The sequence below is a fragment of the Cyprinodon tularosa genome, unplaced genomic scaffold, assembly GCF_016077235.1.
Source record: "Cyprinodon tularosa strain WSP-4 unplaced genomic scaffold, ASM1607723v1 ctg87, whole genome shotgun sequence".
Taxonomy (NCBI): Eukaryota; Metazoa; Chordata; class Actinopteri; order Cyprinodontiformes; family Cyprinodontidae; genus Cyprinodon; species Cyprinodon tularosa.
This window is the reverse complement of record NW_024039640.1, coordinates 1,703,943-1,723,647: the sequence shown is the minus strand read 5'-3', so window position 1 is coordinate 1,723,647 and position 19,705 is coordinate 1,703,943. Positions and strand designations below refer to the sequence as shown.

Below are 19,705 nucleotides of genomic sequence, written 5' to 3'. Positions count from 1 at the left end.
CCCAGAGGCTCTATTAAACTGCCGCACAAAAATCATTGCCACAAGATAATGACACGTTAAGAACATAATTTAGGATCAGCAGGGGACTTATAAATGACTATGCATCTATCATAATCATATCTTCAACTAAAATTATTGTTAAATGATATGGCAGAAGTGTGAGAGCTAAACAAACACAACAGGCTTGTCTTTATGGTGAAAAGAGAAATAAAAAGACAGTAAAACAAGGGGAAGGACAATAAGTGCTAATCATTCCTTGAGAAGTGATATTAAATTATACAACAGTGCATTATTATTATGCTGTGCAATAAATCATAAATTGTACAAAATTAGACAAGAGTTTAGCTGAAGAAGAAGCTCCAAGCAAGAAAAAATATCAAAATACAGGCCGTTAGATGAAGGAATGCACGAGTGCCTATGTAGAAGAATTCATACAGCAATATTGAGAGAACAGTATGTGAAACAAAGAGTTGTCTTTCATTGATTTCTCCACATTATTTCTTTCAAATCACCTTATTAAAGTAATATCTGAGGTTATATTTAATCCTAGAAAGGTACATAATGTGCAGCCTGTATTATTAAAATACTGGAGAAATCATATATTTCTTTATTTATGTAAAAACTGAAGGATTTAATGAGTCTGTTAGAAAGACTGAGGGAGAACCTAATTTAGTTTCTTGTTTCCGCCCGGACCACTATTAGTGTGACGCGCGCCGAATCTTTATTTCTTCATGGTGGATATTTGTGTGCGTAATAAATAAAGTAAGTGCCTTTTAGATATTACTTTACTCTTTACATGTTCTGCTTTAATCTAATTGTAGTGTGAATCAGTAATTTGCACCGTATTTCTGTGTTTCCTGCTGTTCTGGTAAGCTACTGTGATTGCTAGCGCTGGTTAGCATTTGTTGCTAATAGTAGTTCAGTTAATGCTGCTGCTGCCTAGAGTTGCTGTATTTGAAGTTGCACGGCTTGTGTTATTGCTACTGATCCAGCAGTGTTTGTATGAGGCTTGCTGGGATTTTGGTTAATTGTTTGTTTATTTCTGTAGCTGTTTGCTGAAATGTTTAGTGAAATCCTAATTTGGCTCATAAGCACTTTTATGTTTGTTCCTTTTTACAGACCATACTCATATGCTCCATGAGCTCAGCATGTAACATGTGTTTCACATGTACTTATGCATCTCAGCCTGTTATGGACCATGTTCTGTCTTTGGAGCCATATTAAAGCTGCCGAACATTATCTCCAGTCTCCTGATTCTCTAACCGGAATCTCCCATCCATGGTGCCACTTCAATCAGCCTTCCTTAACTTAAAATGTAGAAGGGTTTTCTACATTAAAATTGGTCCTTCGAGCCGGATTGAAGTAACAATATAACACCATGGATGATGCAGCGTCAGAAGCAGGACAGTCCAAAGGCAGACCCCATAGAGAAAGCCGTCTCCCGTCTCACCTAAAGGACTATGTAGTTGCTTACCATGCCCCTCATGCTCATCCTGCAACACCTTCTCACACTGTAAGAAGCAAGCACAGGAGCAGCACAAGGAAAACAATTAGCACCATAACCAGCTCTACCTCTCGGTCTGGAAGACACAGCAGCTTCTCCACCGGGTTTTACCCACAGCACGATCTCTCACCTGCTCAAGCTTCATTTCTGGAGGAAAACATTAAGCGGCGCCAGCTTGATTGCCTCCGTCAGGAAATTGAAGAGGATTTACAGGCCGATGTAGAAGACCAACAGATACAGGCTAGGATGAGAGCAGCACAGCACGCCCAAGAGGAGGCCCTCCGAGCAAAAGAGGCTTTAATTAAAAGGCTAGACAGGAACCGACGCCTGAAGCAGGCAGAGTCTGACCTAGAGCTGGCGAGATTGGTTACGTCCATGGTTGTATCCGACGAAAACATAGTTCCCTCTGAACCTGCTTCTCCACAAGCGAGTTTCCATCAACCATCAGCTCAGCTAGTTGCAACCAACTCCGCTGACCAGCCACCGCATCCAGGGGAGTCTGTTTCACCACCTTCAGGAGCACATATGGTCAGACGCCCCAGCACTCAGCCTGCTAGCATTCCCCTCATGTTTCAGAACCCTGACCAGCCTCTGCCGTCTCGTGCTTGTGCGTCAGCAGCTAGTCCTGTCACTCAGACTATGAATCAAGATCAGAAGTCTAACCTCATGCCATCACATCCAGTCCTCAACTCAGTGACCAGAGGGCTACAGTCAGAACCACGGCTCACTCACTTCACACATTCACTGCCTTCACTAACTACACAGTCAGACCCTAGGACGGCAACGGCCATTCCCAGTAACAGCCAGACAATCCCAGCAGCAGTTCCCCTCCCTGGTTTAGCACCACAATCCGGAACTGACCTGCTCATTGCATCTGCTTATGGGATTCCAAGGCCCACACTGCCAGTGTTTGACAGTGGTCGTGAGAGTGATTTTGCCCTACTCAAAATGGCACTAGACAATTTGCTGAATAACCACATCCATCTAAGTGAGCAATATAAATTTCAGGTGCTGATTGGTCAATTAAAACTTCCTAGTGCTCTCCAGCTAGCAAAGGCTTACATGCATCACTCACATCCGTACACTGCAGCTCTGCAGGAGAAATACGGTCAGCCCAGACAGCTAGTCCAATCAGAGCTAGGTGCAATCCTCAATACCCCATCACTTAAGATGGGTGAAGCTCAGGCCTTCGACTCATTCGCTCTCTCAGTTCAGTCTTTAGTTGGCATGCTACAAACTCTTGAGGGACAAAATGGCTACAAACTTATGTGTGGGTCCCACGTTGACCGGCTGCTAAGCAAAATGCCAGCCTCCTACAGAGACAGCTTTGTGGAGTATTGTCTCAGCCGGGGCATACTACAATCGGGTACAGACAGAACCTATACGCTCCCTGACTTGGCCGTCTGGTTACAGGTTAAGTCGCAGGCGAAACGTATTTCTAGTCGTGCTGCTGCCCTATTCCAGACTGAGCCGCCAAAACCGACCCGGAGGGAGCATAAACCCCTTTACTCAAAGGAAAGGTCAGTACCTGTTCTCCACACAGTAAAAAGCTAAATGTCGAAGGCTGAGTCCTGGTTCTCAAAGCAAAACCCAAAACCGAAGCCATATTGCCCCTATTGTGATAACAAAGAACATTTTCTAAACTCTTGTGAAAGCTTCAAAAGGCTTAGCACCCATCAGATCATCACTTGGATAAAAGAGGGAGGCCGATGCCAGAAATGTGGTCGCAACCACAGAGTGGAGGACTGCAACCTTAAACGTCCATGCAAAGCCTGCAGGGAGCTTCACCTTACAGTTCTTCACGATGCAATAAGTGACTCATCCAGTACAGTCCTGATGGTGAGCTCAGCACCCACTAAGGTTTACATCGACCGCCCTAACCGCTCACAGCGGGTTATGCTAAAGGTGGTGAAGATTCTGATTCATAATGGGAACCGATCTATGGAGGCTTATGCAGTCCTAGACGATGGATCAGAAAGAACAATTGTTCTCTCACCTGTCATTAAACACCTTAAGATTGCAGGGCAACATGAGACACTGCCATTGCAGACAGTTCATCAGGATGTCCATCAGCTGGAGGGACTGACCGTCTCATTTGAAGTGTCCCCTTTCTCCAAGCCTTCTGAAAGATATCCAATCTCTGATGCTTTCTCTGCAGGTAGGCTGAGTCTGGCTGAGCACAACTACCCAGTAGCAGCCCTTCAGAAAATGTATAAACATCTGAAGGGTTTACCATTGCAGCTGGTCGAAGGAGTGCAACCATTACTCCTCATTGGATCTGATATGCCACACTTAATTACTCCTATCCAGCCTATCCGTCAGGGACCTAAAGGAGGACCAGTTGCTGTGTGTACCAGACTTGGGTGGTCACTACAAGGCCCAATAACACCCATGCAGACTGCACGTGGAGGACAGCAGTGTCTACATCTCACCTCAGCTACGTCCCAGGCAGAGCTCCTCCAGAATGTGCAACGGCTATGGCAGGTTGACACTTTGCCATACTGCCAAAAGACAGTAACTAGATCAAAGCTAGACCAGAAGGCCATCACCTTATTGCAGACAGCTACAAGGAGGGTTGAGATAGATGGAGTCCAGCGCTATGCAACCCCACTGCTCCGTCGTTCTTCAAACATAACCCTTCAGGCACCTAAGGAAGCGGTGCTGCCCAGCCTTCGAAGGATAGAGCGCAGATTGGCTCGCAACCCTAAACTGGCAGAGACATACTGCTCTGAAATGCGCAAGCTACAGTCAGAAGGTTATGTAGCAAAGATCTCATCTGAAGAAGCCAGTCAATCCACAGAAGCCTGGTACATCCCACACCATATGGTGCACCATAATGGTAAGGACAGAATTGTCTTTAACTGCTCTTTCCAGTATCAGGGTCTGTCCCTTAATGAGCAGCTATTACCAGGCCCAACACTTGGCCCTTCTTTGATAGGCGTTCTCCTGTGATTCCGTCAGCACGCTGTTGCCATCAGTGGTGACATCCGAAGCATGTTTCACCAGGTGCGCCTGCTTCCAGGTGATCGACCAGTTCTTTGTTTTATCTGGAGAAACATGCAAAGAGAGCAGGAGCCTACCATATATGAATGGCAGGTTCTACCCTTTGGAACAACATGCAGTCCAAGTTGTGCAATCTATGCTCTCCAGCACCATGCCCAAGAACATGCAGAAGATAATCCTGACTTGGCAGCAATTGTGTCACAGGCATTTTATGTAGATAATTGTCTCTACAGCACACCAGATCCCGCAAAGGCTAAGGACGTGATTGACAGCTTGAGACAATTGCTTGCAGAAGGAGGGTTCGATATCAGACAATGGGCAAGCAATTTACCATCAGTCATAGAACACCTCCCAAAGGGTGCCAGGTCTACCTGCAGTGAGCTTTGGTTGTCACGAAACAGTACTGACCTCCAGGAACCCACTCTTGGCATGCAGTGGAACTGCCTTACTGACATGCTGGGTTACAAGCACCGCACTACTGATAATCAGATTCCAACCTTGAGGAACCTTTATAGGATCCTGGCCAGCCAGTATGACCCACTAGGTTTCATTGTGCCGTTTACGACCAGAGCTAAAGTCCTTATACAGGATCTATGGAAACAACATGTGGCATGGGACGAGCCTATCGGCCCTCAGCATATACGAGATCAGTGGGCCGTGTGGGAGGCAGAGCTCCCCATCCTTCAGCAGGTGCAGTTTCCCAGACCCTTTGTGCCAGCCAGCGCGGACAGCACTGTAGCGACCAGGGAGCTTCACGTATTCTGTGATGCTTCAGAGAGAGCATATGGGTCAGTCGCCTATCGGCGGACCATAACCCATGGTGGGGACGTCCATGTGGCTTTCATCCTAGCCAGGTCCCGTGTAGCACCAAAGAAATGCCTCTCTATGCCTCGTCTAGAACTGAGTGCTGCATTAACTGGAGCTCAGCTGGTCAAACTGATACAGGACGAACTGACCCTCACAGTTGGTGAAGTTGTTTGCTGGTCAGATTCTACCACGGTGCTGTATTGGCTGAACTCAGAGTCCTGCCGCTGCAAGGTCTTTGTTGGGACACGTGTGGCTGAAATTCAGAATCTCACTGATGCTTCAGACTATGTGGTTGCTGAAAGAGCTCTCTTAGCTCAGGCTCAGCTTGACTCTTTCCCACGAGAGGTAAAGGCACTTAAAAATAATCACTCCATTCCATCTGACAGTCGCCTATGTTCCCTGGCACCTGAGTATGAAGAGGCCACAGGACTCCTTAGAGTTGGAGGGCGTCTTCGGCGAGCTGTGGATTTGGAGGAGGGGACAATTCATCCCATCGTTCTTGATCCCGAGCACCATATAACTAAGCTGCTGATAAAGGACTGTGACGAGAGGCTTCATCACCCTGGTGCAGAGCGAGTTCTGGCTGAACTTCGCAGGCATTATTGGATTCTTCGGGGTCGCGAAGCTATCCGTAAACACCAGCACAAATGTCCTGAGTGTCAGCTTTGGCGAGCCAAGCCACAAGCTCCACAGATGGCTGACCTTCCTCCTTCGAGACTGCGTGTCCACAAGCCCCTGTTTTACTCCACTGGAGTAGACTGCTTTGGTCTATTTTCAGTCAAGGTCAGACGGAGTCAAGAGAAGAGATGGGGCATCCTTTATAAGTGCATGACCACCAGATGTGTGCATTTGGATCTCCTCGAAAGCCTGGACACAGATTCCTTCCTGCTCTCCCTGCGCCGCCTAATAGCACGCAGGGGTAAACCATTCGAGCTTCTCTGTGATAATGGAACCAACTTTACAGGAGGAAATCGAGAATTAGTAGAGGCCTTTGAAGCTATGGCTCCTTGCCTGCAGGAGCAATTAGCAGAGCAGAGGATCAGATTCCAGTTTAACCCACCTTCCGCTCCACATTTTGGAGGCACCTGGGAAAGGGAAGTCAAGTCGGTGAAAACAGCTCTGAGAGTAGTCCTACGAGAGCAGTCAGTCGCTGAGCCAGTTCTGCGGACTCTACTGATCGAGGTGGAAGGAATTCTTAATTCCAAGCCATTGGGCTATGTGTCAACAGATGTCTCGGATCCTGATCCTATAACACCCAACATGCTACTTATGGGACGCAGGGATTCATCTCTTCCCCAGGCTTTATATGGCGGAGAGGATTTGCTTGGGAAGCGACGATGGAGACACAGCCAGGTGTTGGCAGACAACTTCTGGGCTTCCTTCATCAGACACTACCTCCCGGGACTGCAGCAACGTCAGAAGTGGAAGAGCGATAGCAAGGAACCTACTACGGGTCAGGTTGTTCTTGTTGTTGATCCACGGCTCCCGCGGGCTCTTTGGCCTGTGGGTTCGGTGGTTGAGACCTTCAAGGGTGCAGATGGACGTGTACGTATTGCCACAGTGAAGGTAAAGGACAAAATCTACACGAGGCCTGTCGTTAGACTAGTCCAGCTTCCCCAGTTTACTAATGACTCTTAGTTCATATAGCAGTCTTTCTATGTTCGATACAATTCTCAGGTTAGAGAATTGGGGGCGGCTGTGTTAGAAAGACTGAGGGAGAACCTAATTTAGTTTCTTGTTTCCGCCCGGACCGCTATTAGTGTGACGCGCGCCGAATCTTTATTTCTTCATGGTGGATATTTGTGTGCGTAATAAATAAAGTAAGTGCCTTTTAGATATTACTTTACTCTTTACATGTTCTGCTTTAATCTAATTGTAGTGTGAATCAGTAATTTGCACCGTATTTCTGTGTTTCCTGCTGTTCTGGTAAGCTACTGTGATTGCTAGCGCTGGTTAGCATTTGTTGCTAATAGTAGTTCAGTTAATGCTGCTGCTGCCTAGAGTTGCTGTATTTGAAGTTGCACGGCTTGTGTTATTGCTACTGATCCAGCAGTGTTTGTATGAGGCTTGCTGGGATTTTGGTTAATTGTTTGTTTATTTCTGTAGCTGTTTGCTGAAATGTTTAGTGAAATCCTAATTTGGCTCATAAGCACTTTTATGTTTGTTCCTTTTTACAGACCATACTCATATGCTCCATGAGCTCAGCATGTAACATGTGTTTCACATGTACTTATGCATCTCAGCCTGTTATGGACCATGTTCTGTCTTTGGAGCCATATTAAAGCTGCCGAACATTATCTCCAGTCTCCTGATTCTCTAACCGGAATCTCCCATCCATGGTGCCACTTCAATCAGCCTTCCTTAACTTAAAATGTAGAAGGGTTTTCTACATTAAAATTGGTCCTTCGAGCCGGATTGAAGTAACAATATAACACCATGGATGATGCAGCGTCAGAAGCAGGACAGTCCAAAGGCAGACCCCATAGAGAAAGCCGTCTCCCGTCTCACCTAAAGGACTATGTAGTTGCTTACCATGCCCCTCATGCTCATCCTGCAACACCTTCTCACACTGTAAGAAGCAAGCACAGGAGCAGCACAAGGAAAACAATTAGCACCATAACCAGCTCTACCTCTCGGTCTGGAAGACACAGCAGCTTCTCCACCGGGTTTTACCCACAGCACGATCTCTCACCTGCTCAAGCTTCATTTCTGGAGGAAAACATTAAGCGGCGCCAGCTTGATTGCCTCCGTCAGGAAATTGAAGAGGATTTACAGGCCGATGTAGAAGACCAACAGATACAGGCTAGGATGAGAGCAGCACAGCACGCCCAAGAGGAGGCCCTCCGAGCAAAAGAGGCTTTAATTAAAAGGCTAGACAGGAACCGACGCCTGAAGCAGGCAGAGTCTGACCTAGAGCTGGCGAGATTGGTTACGTCCATGGTTGTATCCGACGAAAACATAGTTCCCTCTGAACCTGCTTCTCCACAAGCGAGTTTCCATCAACCATCAGCTCAGCTAGTTGCAACCAACTCCGCTGACCAGCCACCGCATCCAGGGGAGTCTGTTTCACCACCTTCAGGAGCACATATGGTCAGACGCCCCAGCACTCAGCCTGCTAGCATTCCCCTCATGTTTCAGAACCCTGACCAGCCTCTGCCGTCTCGTGCTTGTGCGTCAGCAGCTAGTCCTGTCACTCAGACTATGAATCAAGATCAGAAGTCTAACCTCATGCCATCACATCCAGTCCTCAACTCAGTGACCAGAGGGCTACAGTCAGAACCACGGCTCACTCACTTCACACATTCACTGCCTTCACTAACTACACAGTCAGACCCTAGGACGGCAACGGCCATTCCCAGTAACAGCCAGACAATCCCAGCAGCAGTTCCCCTCCCTGGTTTAGCACCACAATCCGGAACTGACCTGCTCATTGCATCTGCTTATGGGATTCCAAGGCCCACACTGCCAGTGTTTGACAGTGGTCGTGAGAGTGATTTTGCCCTACTCAAAATGGCACTAGACAATTTGCTGAATAACCACATCCATCTAAGTGAGCAATATAAATTTCAGGTGCTGATTGGTCAATTAAAACTTCCTAGTGCTCTCCAGCTAGCAAAGGCTTACATGCATCACTCACATCCGTACACTGCAGCTCTGCAGGAGAAATACGGTCAGCCCAGACAGCTAGTCCAATCAGAGCTAGGTGCAATCCTCAATACCCCATCACTTAAGATGGGTGAAGCTCAGGCCTTCGACTCATTCGCTCTCTCAGTTCAGTCTTTAGTTGGCATGCTACAAACTCTTGAGGGACAAAATGGCTACAAACTTATGTGTGGGTCCCACGTTGACCGGCTGCTAAGCAAAATGCCAGCCTCCTACAGAGACAGCTTTGTGGAGTATTGTCTCAGCCGGGGCATACTACAATCGGGTACAGACAGAACCTATACGCTCCCTGACTTGGCCGTCTGGTTACAGGTTAAGTCGCAGGCGAAACGTATTTCTAGTCGTGCTGCTGCCCTATTCCAGACTGAGCCGCCAAAACCGACCCGGAGGGAGCATAAACCCCTTTACTCAAAGGAAAGGTCAGTACCTGTTCTCCACACAGTAAAAAGCTAAATGTCGAAGGCTGAGTCCTGGTTCTCAAAGCAAAACCCAAAACCGAAGCCATATTGCCCCTATTGTGATAACAAAGAACATTTTCTAAACTCTTGTGAAAGCTTCAAAAGGCTTAGCACCCATCAGATCATCACTTGGATAAAAGAGGGAGGCCGATGCCAGAAATGTGGTCGCAACCACAGAGTGGAGGACTGCAACCTTAAACGTCCATGCAAAGCCTGCAGGGAGCTTCACCTTACAGTTCTTCACGATGCAATAAGTGACTCATCCAGTACAGTCCTGATGGTGAGCTCAGCACCCACTAAGGTTTACATCGACCGCCCTAACCGCTCACAGCGGGTTATGCTAAAGGTGGTGAAGATTCTGATTCATAATGGGAACCGATCTATGGAGGCTTATGCAGTCCTAGACGATGGATCAGAAAGAACAATTGTTCTCTCACCTGTCATTAAACACCTTAAGATTGCAGGGCAACATGAGACACTGCCATTGCAGACAGTTCATCAGGATGTCCATCAGCTGGAGGGACTGACCGTCTCATTTGAAGTGTCCCCTTTCTCCAAGCCTTCTGAAAGATATCCAATCTCTGATGCTTTCTCTGCAGGTAGGCTGAGTCTGGCTGAGCACAACTACCCAGTAGCAGCCCTTCAGAAAATGTATAAACATCTGAAGGGTTTACCATTGCAGCTGGTCGAAGGAGTGCAACCATTACTCCTCATTGGATCTGATATGCCACACTTAATTACTCCTATCCAGCCTATCCGTCAGGGACCTAAAGGAGGACCAGTTGCTGTGTGTACCAGACTTGGGTGGTCACTACAAGGCCCAATCACACCCATGCAGACTGCACGTGGAGGACAGCAGTGTCTACATCTCACCTCAGCTACGTCCCAGGCAGAGCTCCTCCAGAATGTGCAACGGCTATGGCAGGTTGACACTTTGCCATACTGCCAAAAGACAGTAACTAGATCAAAGCTAGACCAGAAGGCCATCACCTTATTGCAGACAGCTACAAGGAGGGTTGAGATAGATGGAGTCCAGCGCTATGCAACCCCACTGCTCCGTCGTTCTTCAAACATAACCCTTCAGGCACCTAAGGAAGCGGTGCTGCCCAGCCTTCGAAGGATAGAGCGCAGATTGGCTCGCAACCCTAAACTGGCAGAGACATACTGCTCTGAAATGCGCAAGCTACAGTCAGAAGGTTATGTAGCAAAGATCTAATCTGAAGAAGCCAGTCAATCCACAGAAGCCTGGTACATCCCACACCATATGGTGCACCATAATGGTAAGGACAGAATTGTCTTTAACTGCTCTTTCCAGTATCAGGGTCTGTCCCTTAATGAGCAGCTATTACCAGGCCCAACACTTGGCCCTTCTTTGATAGGCGTTCTCCTGTGATTCCGTCAGCACGCTGTTGCCATCAGTGGTGACATCCGAAGCATGTTTCACCAGGTGCGCCTGCTTCCAGGTGATCGACCAGTTCTTTGTTTTATCTGGAGAAACATGCAAAGAGAGCAGGAGCCTACCATATATGAATGGCAGGTTCTACCCTTTGGAACAACATGCAGTCCAAGTTGTGCAATCTATGCTCTCCAGCACCATGCCCAAGAACATGCAGAAGATAATCCTGACTTGGCAGCAATTGTGTCACAGGCATTTTATGTAGATAATTGTCTCTACAGCACACCAGATCCCGCAAAGGCTAAGGACGTGATTGACAGCTTGAGACAATTGCTTGCAGAAGGAGGGTTCGATATCAGACAATGGGCAAGCAATTTACCATCAGTCATAGAACACCTCCCAAAGGGTGCCAGGTCTACCTGCAGTGAGCTTTGGTTGTCACGAAACAGTACTGACCTCCAGGAACCCACTCTTGGCATGCAGTGGAACTGCCTTACTGACATGCTGGGTTACAAGCACCGCACTACTGATAATCAGATTCCAACCTTGAGGAACCTTTATAGGATCCTGGCCAGCCAGTATGACCCACTAGGTTTCATTGTGCCGTTTACGACCAGAGCTAAAGTCCTTATACAGGATCTATGGAAACAACATGTGGCATGGGACGAGCCTATCGGCCCTCAGCATATACGAGATCAGTGGGCCGTGTGGGAGGCAGAGCTCCCCATCCTTCAGCAGGTGCAGTTTCCCAGACCCTTTGTGCCAGCCAGCGCGGACAGCACTGTAGCGACCAGGGAGCTTCACGTATTCTGTGATGCTTCAGAGAGAGCATATGGGTCAGTCGCCTATCTGCGGACCATAACCCATGGTGGGGACGTCCATGTGGCTTTCATCCTAGCCAGGTCCCGTGTAGCACCAAAGAAATGCCTCTCTATGCCTCGTCTAGAACTGAGTGCTGCATTAACTGGAGCTCAGCTGGTCAAACTGATACAGGACGAACTGACCCTCACAGTTGGTGAAGTTGTTTGCTGGTCAGATTCTACCACGGTGCTGTATTGGCTGAACTCAGAGTCCTGCCGCTGCAAGGTCTTTGTTGGGACACGTGTGGCTGAAATTCAGAATCTCACTGATGCTTCAGACTATGTGGTTGCTGAAAGAGCTCTCTTAGCTCAGGCTCAGCTTGACTCTTTCCCACGAGAGGTAAAGGCACTTAAAAATAATCACTCCATTCCATCTGACAGTCGCCTATGTTCCCTGGCACCTGAGTATGAAGAGGCCACAGGACTCCTTAGAGTTGGAGGGCGTCTTCGGCGAGCTGTGGATTTGGAGGAGGGGACAATTCATCCCATCGTTCTTGATCCCGAGCACCATATAACTAAGCTGCTGATAAAGGACTGTGACGAGAGGCTTCATCACCCTGGTGCAGAGCGAGTTCTGGCTGAACTTCGCAGGCATTATTGGATTCTTCGGGGTCGCGAAGCTATCCGTAAACACCAGCACAAATGTCCTGAGTGTCAGCTTTGGCGAGCCAAGCCACAAGCTCCACAGATGGCTGACCTTCCTCCTTCGAGACTGCGTGTCCACAAGCCCCTGTTTTACTCCACTGGAGTAGACTGCTTTGGTCTATTTTCAGTCAAGGTCAGACGGAGTCAAGAGAAGAGATGGGGCATCCTTTATAAGTGCATGACCACCAGATGTGTGCATTTGGATCTCCTCGAAAGCCTGGACACAGATTCCTTCCTGCTCTCCCTGCGCCGCCTAATAGCACGCAGGGGTAAACCATTCGAGCTTCTCTGTGATAATGGAACCAACTTTACAGGAGGAAATCGAGAATTAGTAGAGGCCTTTGAAGCTATGGCTCCTTGCCTGCAGGAGCAATTAGCAGAGCAGAGGATCAGATTCCAGTTTAACCCACCTTCCGCTCCACATTTTGGAGGCACCTGGGAAAGGGAAGTCAAGTCGGTGAAAACAGCTCTGAGAGTAGTCCTACGAGAGCAGTCAGTCGCTGAGCCAGTTCTGCGGACTCTACTGATCGAGGTGGAAGGAATTCTTAATTCCAAGCCATTGGGCTATGTGTCAACAGATGTCTCGGATCCTGATCCTATAACACCCAACATGCTACTTATGGGACGCAGGGATTCATCTCTTCCCCAGGCTTTATATGGCGGAGAGGATTTGCTTGGGAAGCGACGATGGAGACACAGCCAGGTGTTGGCAGACAACTTCTGGGCTTCCTTCATCAGACACTACCTCCCGGGACTGCAGCAACGTCAGAAGTGGAAGAGCGATAGCAAGGAACCTACTACGGGTCAGGTTGTTCTTGTTGTTGATCCACGGCTCCCGCGGGCTCTTTGGCCTGTGGGTTCGGTGGTTGAGACCTTCAAGGGTGCAGATGGACGTGTACGTATTGCCACAGTGAAGGTAAAGGACAAAATCTACACGAGGCCTGTCGTTAGACTGGTCCAGCTTCCCCAGTTTACTAATGACTCTTAGTTCATATAGCAGTCTTTCTATGTTCGATACAATTCTCAGGTTAGAGAATTGGGGGCGGCTGTGTTAGAAAGACTGAGGGAGAACCTAATTTAGTTTCTTGTTTCCGCCCGGACCGCTATTAGTGTGACGCGCGCCGAATCTTTATTTCTTCATGGTGGATATTTGTGTGCGTAATAAATAAAGTAAGTGCCTTTTAGATATTACTTTACTCTTTACATGTTCTGCTTTAATCTAATTGTAGTGTGAATCAGTAATTTGCACCGTATTTCTGTGTTTCCTGCTGTTCTGGTAAGCTACTGTGATTGCTAGCGCTGGTTAGCATTTGTTGCTAATAGTAGTTCAGTTAATGCTGCTGCTGCCTAGAGTTGCTGTATTTGAAGTTGCACGGCTTGTGTTATTGCTACTGATCCAGCAGTGTTTGTATGAGGCTTGCTGGGATTTTGGTTAATTGTTTGTTTATTTCTGTAGCTGTTTGCTGAAATGTTTAGTGAAATCCTAATTTGGCTCATAAGCACTTTTATGTTTGTTCCTTTTTACAGACCATACTCATATGCTCCATGAGCTCAGCATGTAACATGTGTTTCACATGTACTTATGCATCTCAGCCTGTTATGGACCATGTTCTGTCTTTGGAGCCATATTAAAGCTGCCGAACATTATCTCCAGTCTCCTGATTCTCTAACCGGAATCTCCCATCCATGGTGCCACTTCAATCAGCCTTCCTTAACTTAAAATGTAGAAGGGTTTTCTACAGAGTCTTTTATGACTCGTTCTAAATCCTCACTTCTAGATAATCCAAATATTAGATTTCTAAATACACAAATGTGTCCAAATATTCCTCCAGAGCTTATGTCCTTGCATGGTTTAGAAGCTGCTGTTCTTAAGCTTGTTGCATATTTCACATAAACTGAAACATTTGTTCTTGTTTTTCAGGTGGCAAGAATTAGAACAAAAATGGTTTTGTCTCAAGAGTTTTCCTATTTGTAAGAAGCTTCCAAACTCATAACAAGTCGCTCTTCACACCTGTAAACAGAAAAGGACTGCAAGACAATGGCAGAGGGGTTATTTTTCAGACTGATAAGGGAGGAGAGGGAAAGCAAAATGCGTTATATTACTCAAAAGATGTAATATAAAAATATTAATATATCACTGTGTGGATTTCCACACCTGAAAATAACGTCAGAAAAAGCAAAACAATCACCTCTGCTTTTCTTTTTACAACGCTTTTATCAACACCCAAAAAACGGAAACACATCAGCAACACAATGGCATTAACCTGACTCCGCCAGATGGATATTCTCCGTATATCCATCTGGAAACCTTCCGTAGAATAATTTTGGGACGGGGCGAAAATACTGGTTAGCTCATTGGCCTATGTTGGTGATAGACGGGCCAAATAAACCAATCAGATCAACGAAGCATATGACGTACTAACAGAGCGACGACAAAGAGGAGCCAATTGGTAGATCAAACTCTTGCCGAAACCAGTCGGGAGAAGAGCAAAAACATCTTTTCCTCTGAGAAAAGCCTCCAGAGCAGTGTTTTGCTCTTCTTTCAGTGAAGAAATACTCTGTAATTCCGATAAAACTTGCTTGATAGCCACGCTAACGCTAGTTTCATCGGCTGAAGCCGCCATGTTCTTTAGACTGAACTGTCGCGCTCCTCGTCGCGACACACCTCAACCCGCCTCAAAGCCAACGCTGATTGGACGTTCGTTTGGTGAACGGCTCCAAATTTTCTTCAACGGAGAGTCTCCAGACTGATCTGCGAGTGAAACCTTGAAAGCTCGCGAGATCAGGATGGTCTCACGAGGCTACAATGGCATAGGGGTTAATTTTTTGGACTGATAAGGTGGAGGGGGCAGACTCGTATATATGCTTTATATTAATTAAAAGATGTATTATAATGTGTGATTCAAAATGCTCAAATCCCTCTTCTAGAGGTCTCACTGTGAACCATCATTTAAAGAGGTTTGTTAAACCAGAGCAAGATCTGAATCATGCCCAATACTGGCCATTGAAGAGCGGCTTGGGAAAACCTTCTCTAAAAAACAGTTGGTTCTGGTGATTTGATCTTATCCATGATTTATTACATGTGTAGCGTTTGTGCTTTCTCATCTGACTTTTAGGCTCTTTGCCCCAATACATTAGATTAGGAACACCTCACCTTCAAAGGACTTATATCATGAAAATCCAATTAAGCTTTCAAATAAGTTATAATGTTATACCTTTAGCAAAACAAATGCAAAAAGTCGTGTTTTGTTTGATTCCTGCATGTCTGATTAATCCTCATTAAACCTGCTCTCAGCAAACCCAACTTATACTTTTCTTATACAGTAAAAATGAATGCCCATGGCCATTCTACATGGGACAGTTTTAACCCGCCCCATCCACGAACTGAAGGACCACGCCCCGCCTGCCCAGTAAACGAACGCCTACTTTCTCCGGTCAATGAGGGATAACATGAGGAAGAGTTTTATGGTTCTGGTTAACAGTTCAAACAAAGAGGCTCTCTTAGCAGACGATCTGTAAAGTTACAAAAACTGCTTGTTTTTAGCATCTATAGCATAGAAATTAATCTTTTGGGACGTCTCAGACTTATGCAACCTTCCTAAAGAGGAGCCAAATAGCCAGAATGTGCGAGATACTGCAAAGAAACCAAAGATGGAAAGGCAGCATCTCATTGAAGGCAAGTGTCTTACATTGACGTTGGAAGAAAACTGCTAATATTCAGAACAAAGAATACGCTTTAGTATATATCCCTATAGTGGACTCTGAATGGCTAAATAAAGAATAATTATTATAGGACCTTTAATGTCTACCTGGTGACATTTCATAACCTCTTTTAAAATGTAATTTAAAGCATTTTTTTTATGTACTTAGTCTACTTAAAAGGATATTTATTGCACTTCGTAAACGGATGATATTTGTCTAGGGAAAGCTGCCCCAAAAAGAAATAAGGACTAGTCAGTGGAGCTAAGCTGTGAAACAAAATGTCCAGCATGTAAAGGTAATGATTATTTAATCTCCACGATTCATCCGAAAATCCACACTAATACGGGTCTGGGTGTACCACAAAATCTTTCAAATATTGTTGGGTTTGCTGTGGAAAAATTTGAAGCCAATTAAATTTATAAATGAATTCTATACATGCAAGCTAAGGTAGTACGGTACTTGTACTGTACTTAAGAGGGAATTTATTTTCTTGTGAATTCAATAGCATACGAATTCTTTTTGGGGGGTTTATGTAGACTGGTTCTTCATTTGTCAACACAAATACCTAGTTTCTCACTCCTGGGTTTGTTGTCATTTACCATTTTTTCACTGTTTATTCCCATGGAAACGTTACTGCGCTCCTCACTAGGGTGATATAAGTATTACATGCCTATTATACCAGGCTTAATTTTTATGCCTACGTGTTTTTGAGTAGACATCATCTTTTGCAGCAGAACGCTATAGTATGAATTTAACAATAATAATAATAATAATACATTTGATTTATACTGCACCTTTCATCAAAAATACCTCAAAGTACTACAAAAAAGAAAAGAATTGAAAAAAGAAATACATAATAATTATAATAATAATAATAAAAGCTGTTTTAAAAAGAGAGAAAAAATGATTAAATGCATTGGTATGAAATAGTTTATAAGATATTCCAAGGAAGATAAGAAGATTGCAATGAGACAGCAGTTGGTACAAAAGGAATTAGTCCTTCACTCATCCATTCATTACAACAGATGTTACTGAAAATATAGCATACTAATGTTTAGCCTTAATACCAGGAAACCTATACAACATGATGAACTGGTGATGAAAAAAAGAATATTACACAAACCTTACTTGTAAATTATTTGAGCTTTAATGTCTTTTCTAAAGTAAATTTTGAAATGACTAAAGAAAAAAGCCCATAAAAGCCATAATCTACGTTTAACTACTCAAAAAGCCTAATTTGCGCAATAGTACGGAAGCCCGAGTTGGCCATATCTTCTGGGTCAAGCTGTGCTGCTGTCACAGCTGGTCTGAAACTCTCTCTGAGATACAATGAAAGCAGACAATAAAATACATTTGCCTTTCCACAGCATTTTTTACCAAGGACAACAGCTGAATAGACGTTGCAAACGGATGCGAAGGCGGATTTGTAGAATAAATCTCGGTTGGCACATGTAGCAACCAGCCTAGATGTGTTTGCTTAATATGCTGTGACGGGACATATAGAAGAAAAGACAATAAGTAAAAAAAAAAAAAAAAGATGTAAGGTTAATTTCTGGTCATATTCAACGTGTGACTACCATTTGTTTATTTGCAGTTTATCAGAATATCAGCACATGGTTGGAATGAGAGAAAGGAAATAAAGGGAAGGGAAAAGTCAAATTTTCCCAGAACAACTGTTTCAGCAGATAGTACCAAACCCCACTGATATAAAAAATGGATAAAAGAAAAAAAAAAGTGTTTGTGGGCTTCCTTCATTTCTGTAGCTAAAGGGGGCTTGAAACTAATAATCATGCCAAAATACTCAACTGACATTAGAAAATCAACGAGCAGAAGAATGTAATTTTATCACAGCGGTGGTTTAATAAACAAAGAAACTACGCCCCTGTGGTAAAACTTCGACTCTGTGAAGAAGGAAATTAGCCTCCGGCAGATTAGGAAGCCTGTTTAAAGCGAGATACTACACACTGTCTGTTCATACAGTCCTTCTGGACACAGCAAAACACAACATTTCAGAGCAAACAGTGAGGAGCTACTGTGGATTACAACAGTAAATCTATACATTGTCGGATCCCTCATAATACTGTTATATCTTCTATGTGAGATAGTGAACACTGCAGTATCATTTTACTTCCCTGCAAAGGTTAGAGTAAGGCTCCATTAATTTTAGAGTCGGCTCTTCAAGGCTGTGAGGCTTTGTGATTTAAACTCCATCAAACTGAATAAATTATTATTTTATTGGCTGGCTGCTATATAAGGCTACACCAAACATATTCAATACCAAATTCTGCTAGTTGCAGCCACCAAATACTACTGGGACTGTGGGGGATAGACTAACACTCATTTATTGTATAAATATGAAGCTAAAAGAAGGCAATACCTAGTTGGACGTTATCTTTTTAAAGTTGTAGGGAGCGGGCTGTTCTAACCGTTGCATTTCAGAATTCTCTCGAGTGGTGCACGACTTTAAGCGAGTGAATAAAGTGAATGTAATTGGTTGTTTATCAACGATTGTTGTGGCGCAAGGTTCGCAAGCAAGTTTGATTGTAGCCGGTTTTTTTAAGCATCTTGCTAGCCAGGTAGCATCTTAGTGCTATTAGGTTCCCAATGGGAAATTTCATTGGGACCAAGTAGCACTAAATTGGTGACTTAGTAACAACGCTGTCAAGGAACGCTATTGTTAAAATGAGGAAGTTATGCCCCCTAAAAAGCTGTTGCGCCTCGGGGAGCAAGTTACTTACTACTCTTAACTCAAACTGGGTAAAACCATATAAAAAAAGGACTATAAAAACAGGAGTAAAAAAGTTCATTCTAGATCAGGTCATTACAGGACAGATAAAAATGCTTGGAGCTTTCACAGCTGTGGGCTCAAAAATCACGTCCGCGAGCGTCCGGCAAAGATTGAGCCCCGAACAAGGTCATCCCCTGCTTCTTATAGCTCATGAGTCTATGTGTTGCATCATGTGGATGCTTAGCTGTCCGTATCAGAAACTGACACGCCATCCATGCCCAAGGATTACAGATAGCTCTCCTCTATCAGTCCGGCTCCAAGATGTTCCCGTATCCTGTGTATTTTTAAAGACATGAAGGCTGTCCTGATTAGATGACCTTCATACACACAGTGACATCCACAACGTGAAGGAAGGCCATCTACTCTCTCTAATCCGGCTAGCAAAGTAACAATGCACATGATGTATAAAGCATACACCTAACACTATGGACAGCGGAAACATGCAAGAGGAGGAAAATTGTATGTTGGAGGTCATGGATGAGTCTCCTCCATCATACATATTTTATTTAGAGGAGGGAAGTGGGGACGTGTTGTGAAAGAGGACGCCACGGCGGTAGAAGCTTGGTTTGGTGTAGAAGGCTTACAGCCGTACATGTTTGAGCCCCTGCCTCACAACGCTGCCTCCATCCTTTCACTGAATTACAGGGTTTGACCAGGTGATTGTGCTTCTCTTTAGATCTTAATGTCCACAGATCATGAGAGAAAGAATATTTTAGTACAAAGATGTTTAAAATCAAATTGTATGGGGCCAACCAAGGCCTGCCAAATTGCTACTACTGTATAGGATTGACAGCAACTGTGACTTTTAAGTTTCAGCTCATGCCACAAGTTTTATTTTGAATTTAGGTCTGGATTTTTGACTGGACTATTACAGTATAT

At 45.0% G+C, this 19,705-nt stretch overlaps 3 protein-coding genes across 6 annotated transcripts in view; 2 read left to right on the top strand and 1 right to left on the bottom strand.

Moving 5' to 3' along the window:
* The window catches only part of LOC119775395 (limbic system associated membrane protein), a 747,266-nt gene that overhangs the window by 165,151 nt on the left and 562,410 nt on the right, over positions 1-19,705 (bottom strand). The window lies entirely within an intron of this gene.
* On the top strand, positions 6,093-7,611 carry LOC119775396. The gene is made up of 2 exons (XM_038273366.1): positions 6,093-6,880; positions 7,492-7,611. Exons 1-2 carry the CDS (start codon positions 6,143-6,145, stop codon positions 7,594-7,596), a joined length of 843 nt encoding a protein of 280 aa, XP_038129294.1. The 5' UTR covers positions 6,093-6,142; the 3' UTR covers positions 7,597-7,611.
* LOC119775397 lies at positions 12,465-13,983 on the top strand. Of its 2 annotated transcripts, none has more exons than XR_005279649.1 (2): positions 12,465-13,506; positions 13,864-13,983. XR_005279649.1 is itself a non-coding variant. In XM_038273367.1 (2 exons), the coding sequence occupies exons 1-2, from the start codon at positions 12,515-12,517 to the stop codon at positions 13,966-13,968; spliced, it is 843 nt and encodes a 280-aa protein (XP_038129295.1). In that variant the 5' UTR covers positions 12,465-12,514; the 3' UTR covers positions 13,969-13,983. The 2 variants fall into 2 exon arrangements, 1 of the variants encoding a protein (XP_038129295.1); XM_038273367.1 differs by having other exon boundaries at positions 12,465-13,252.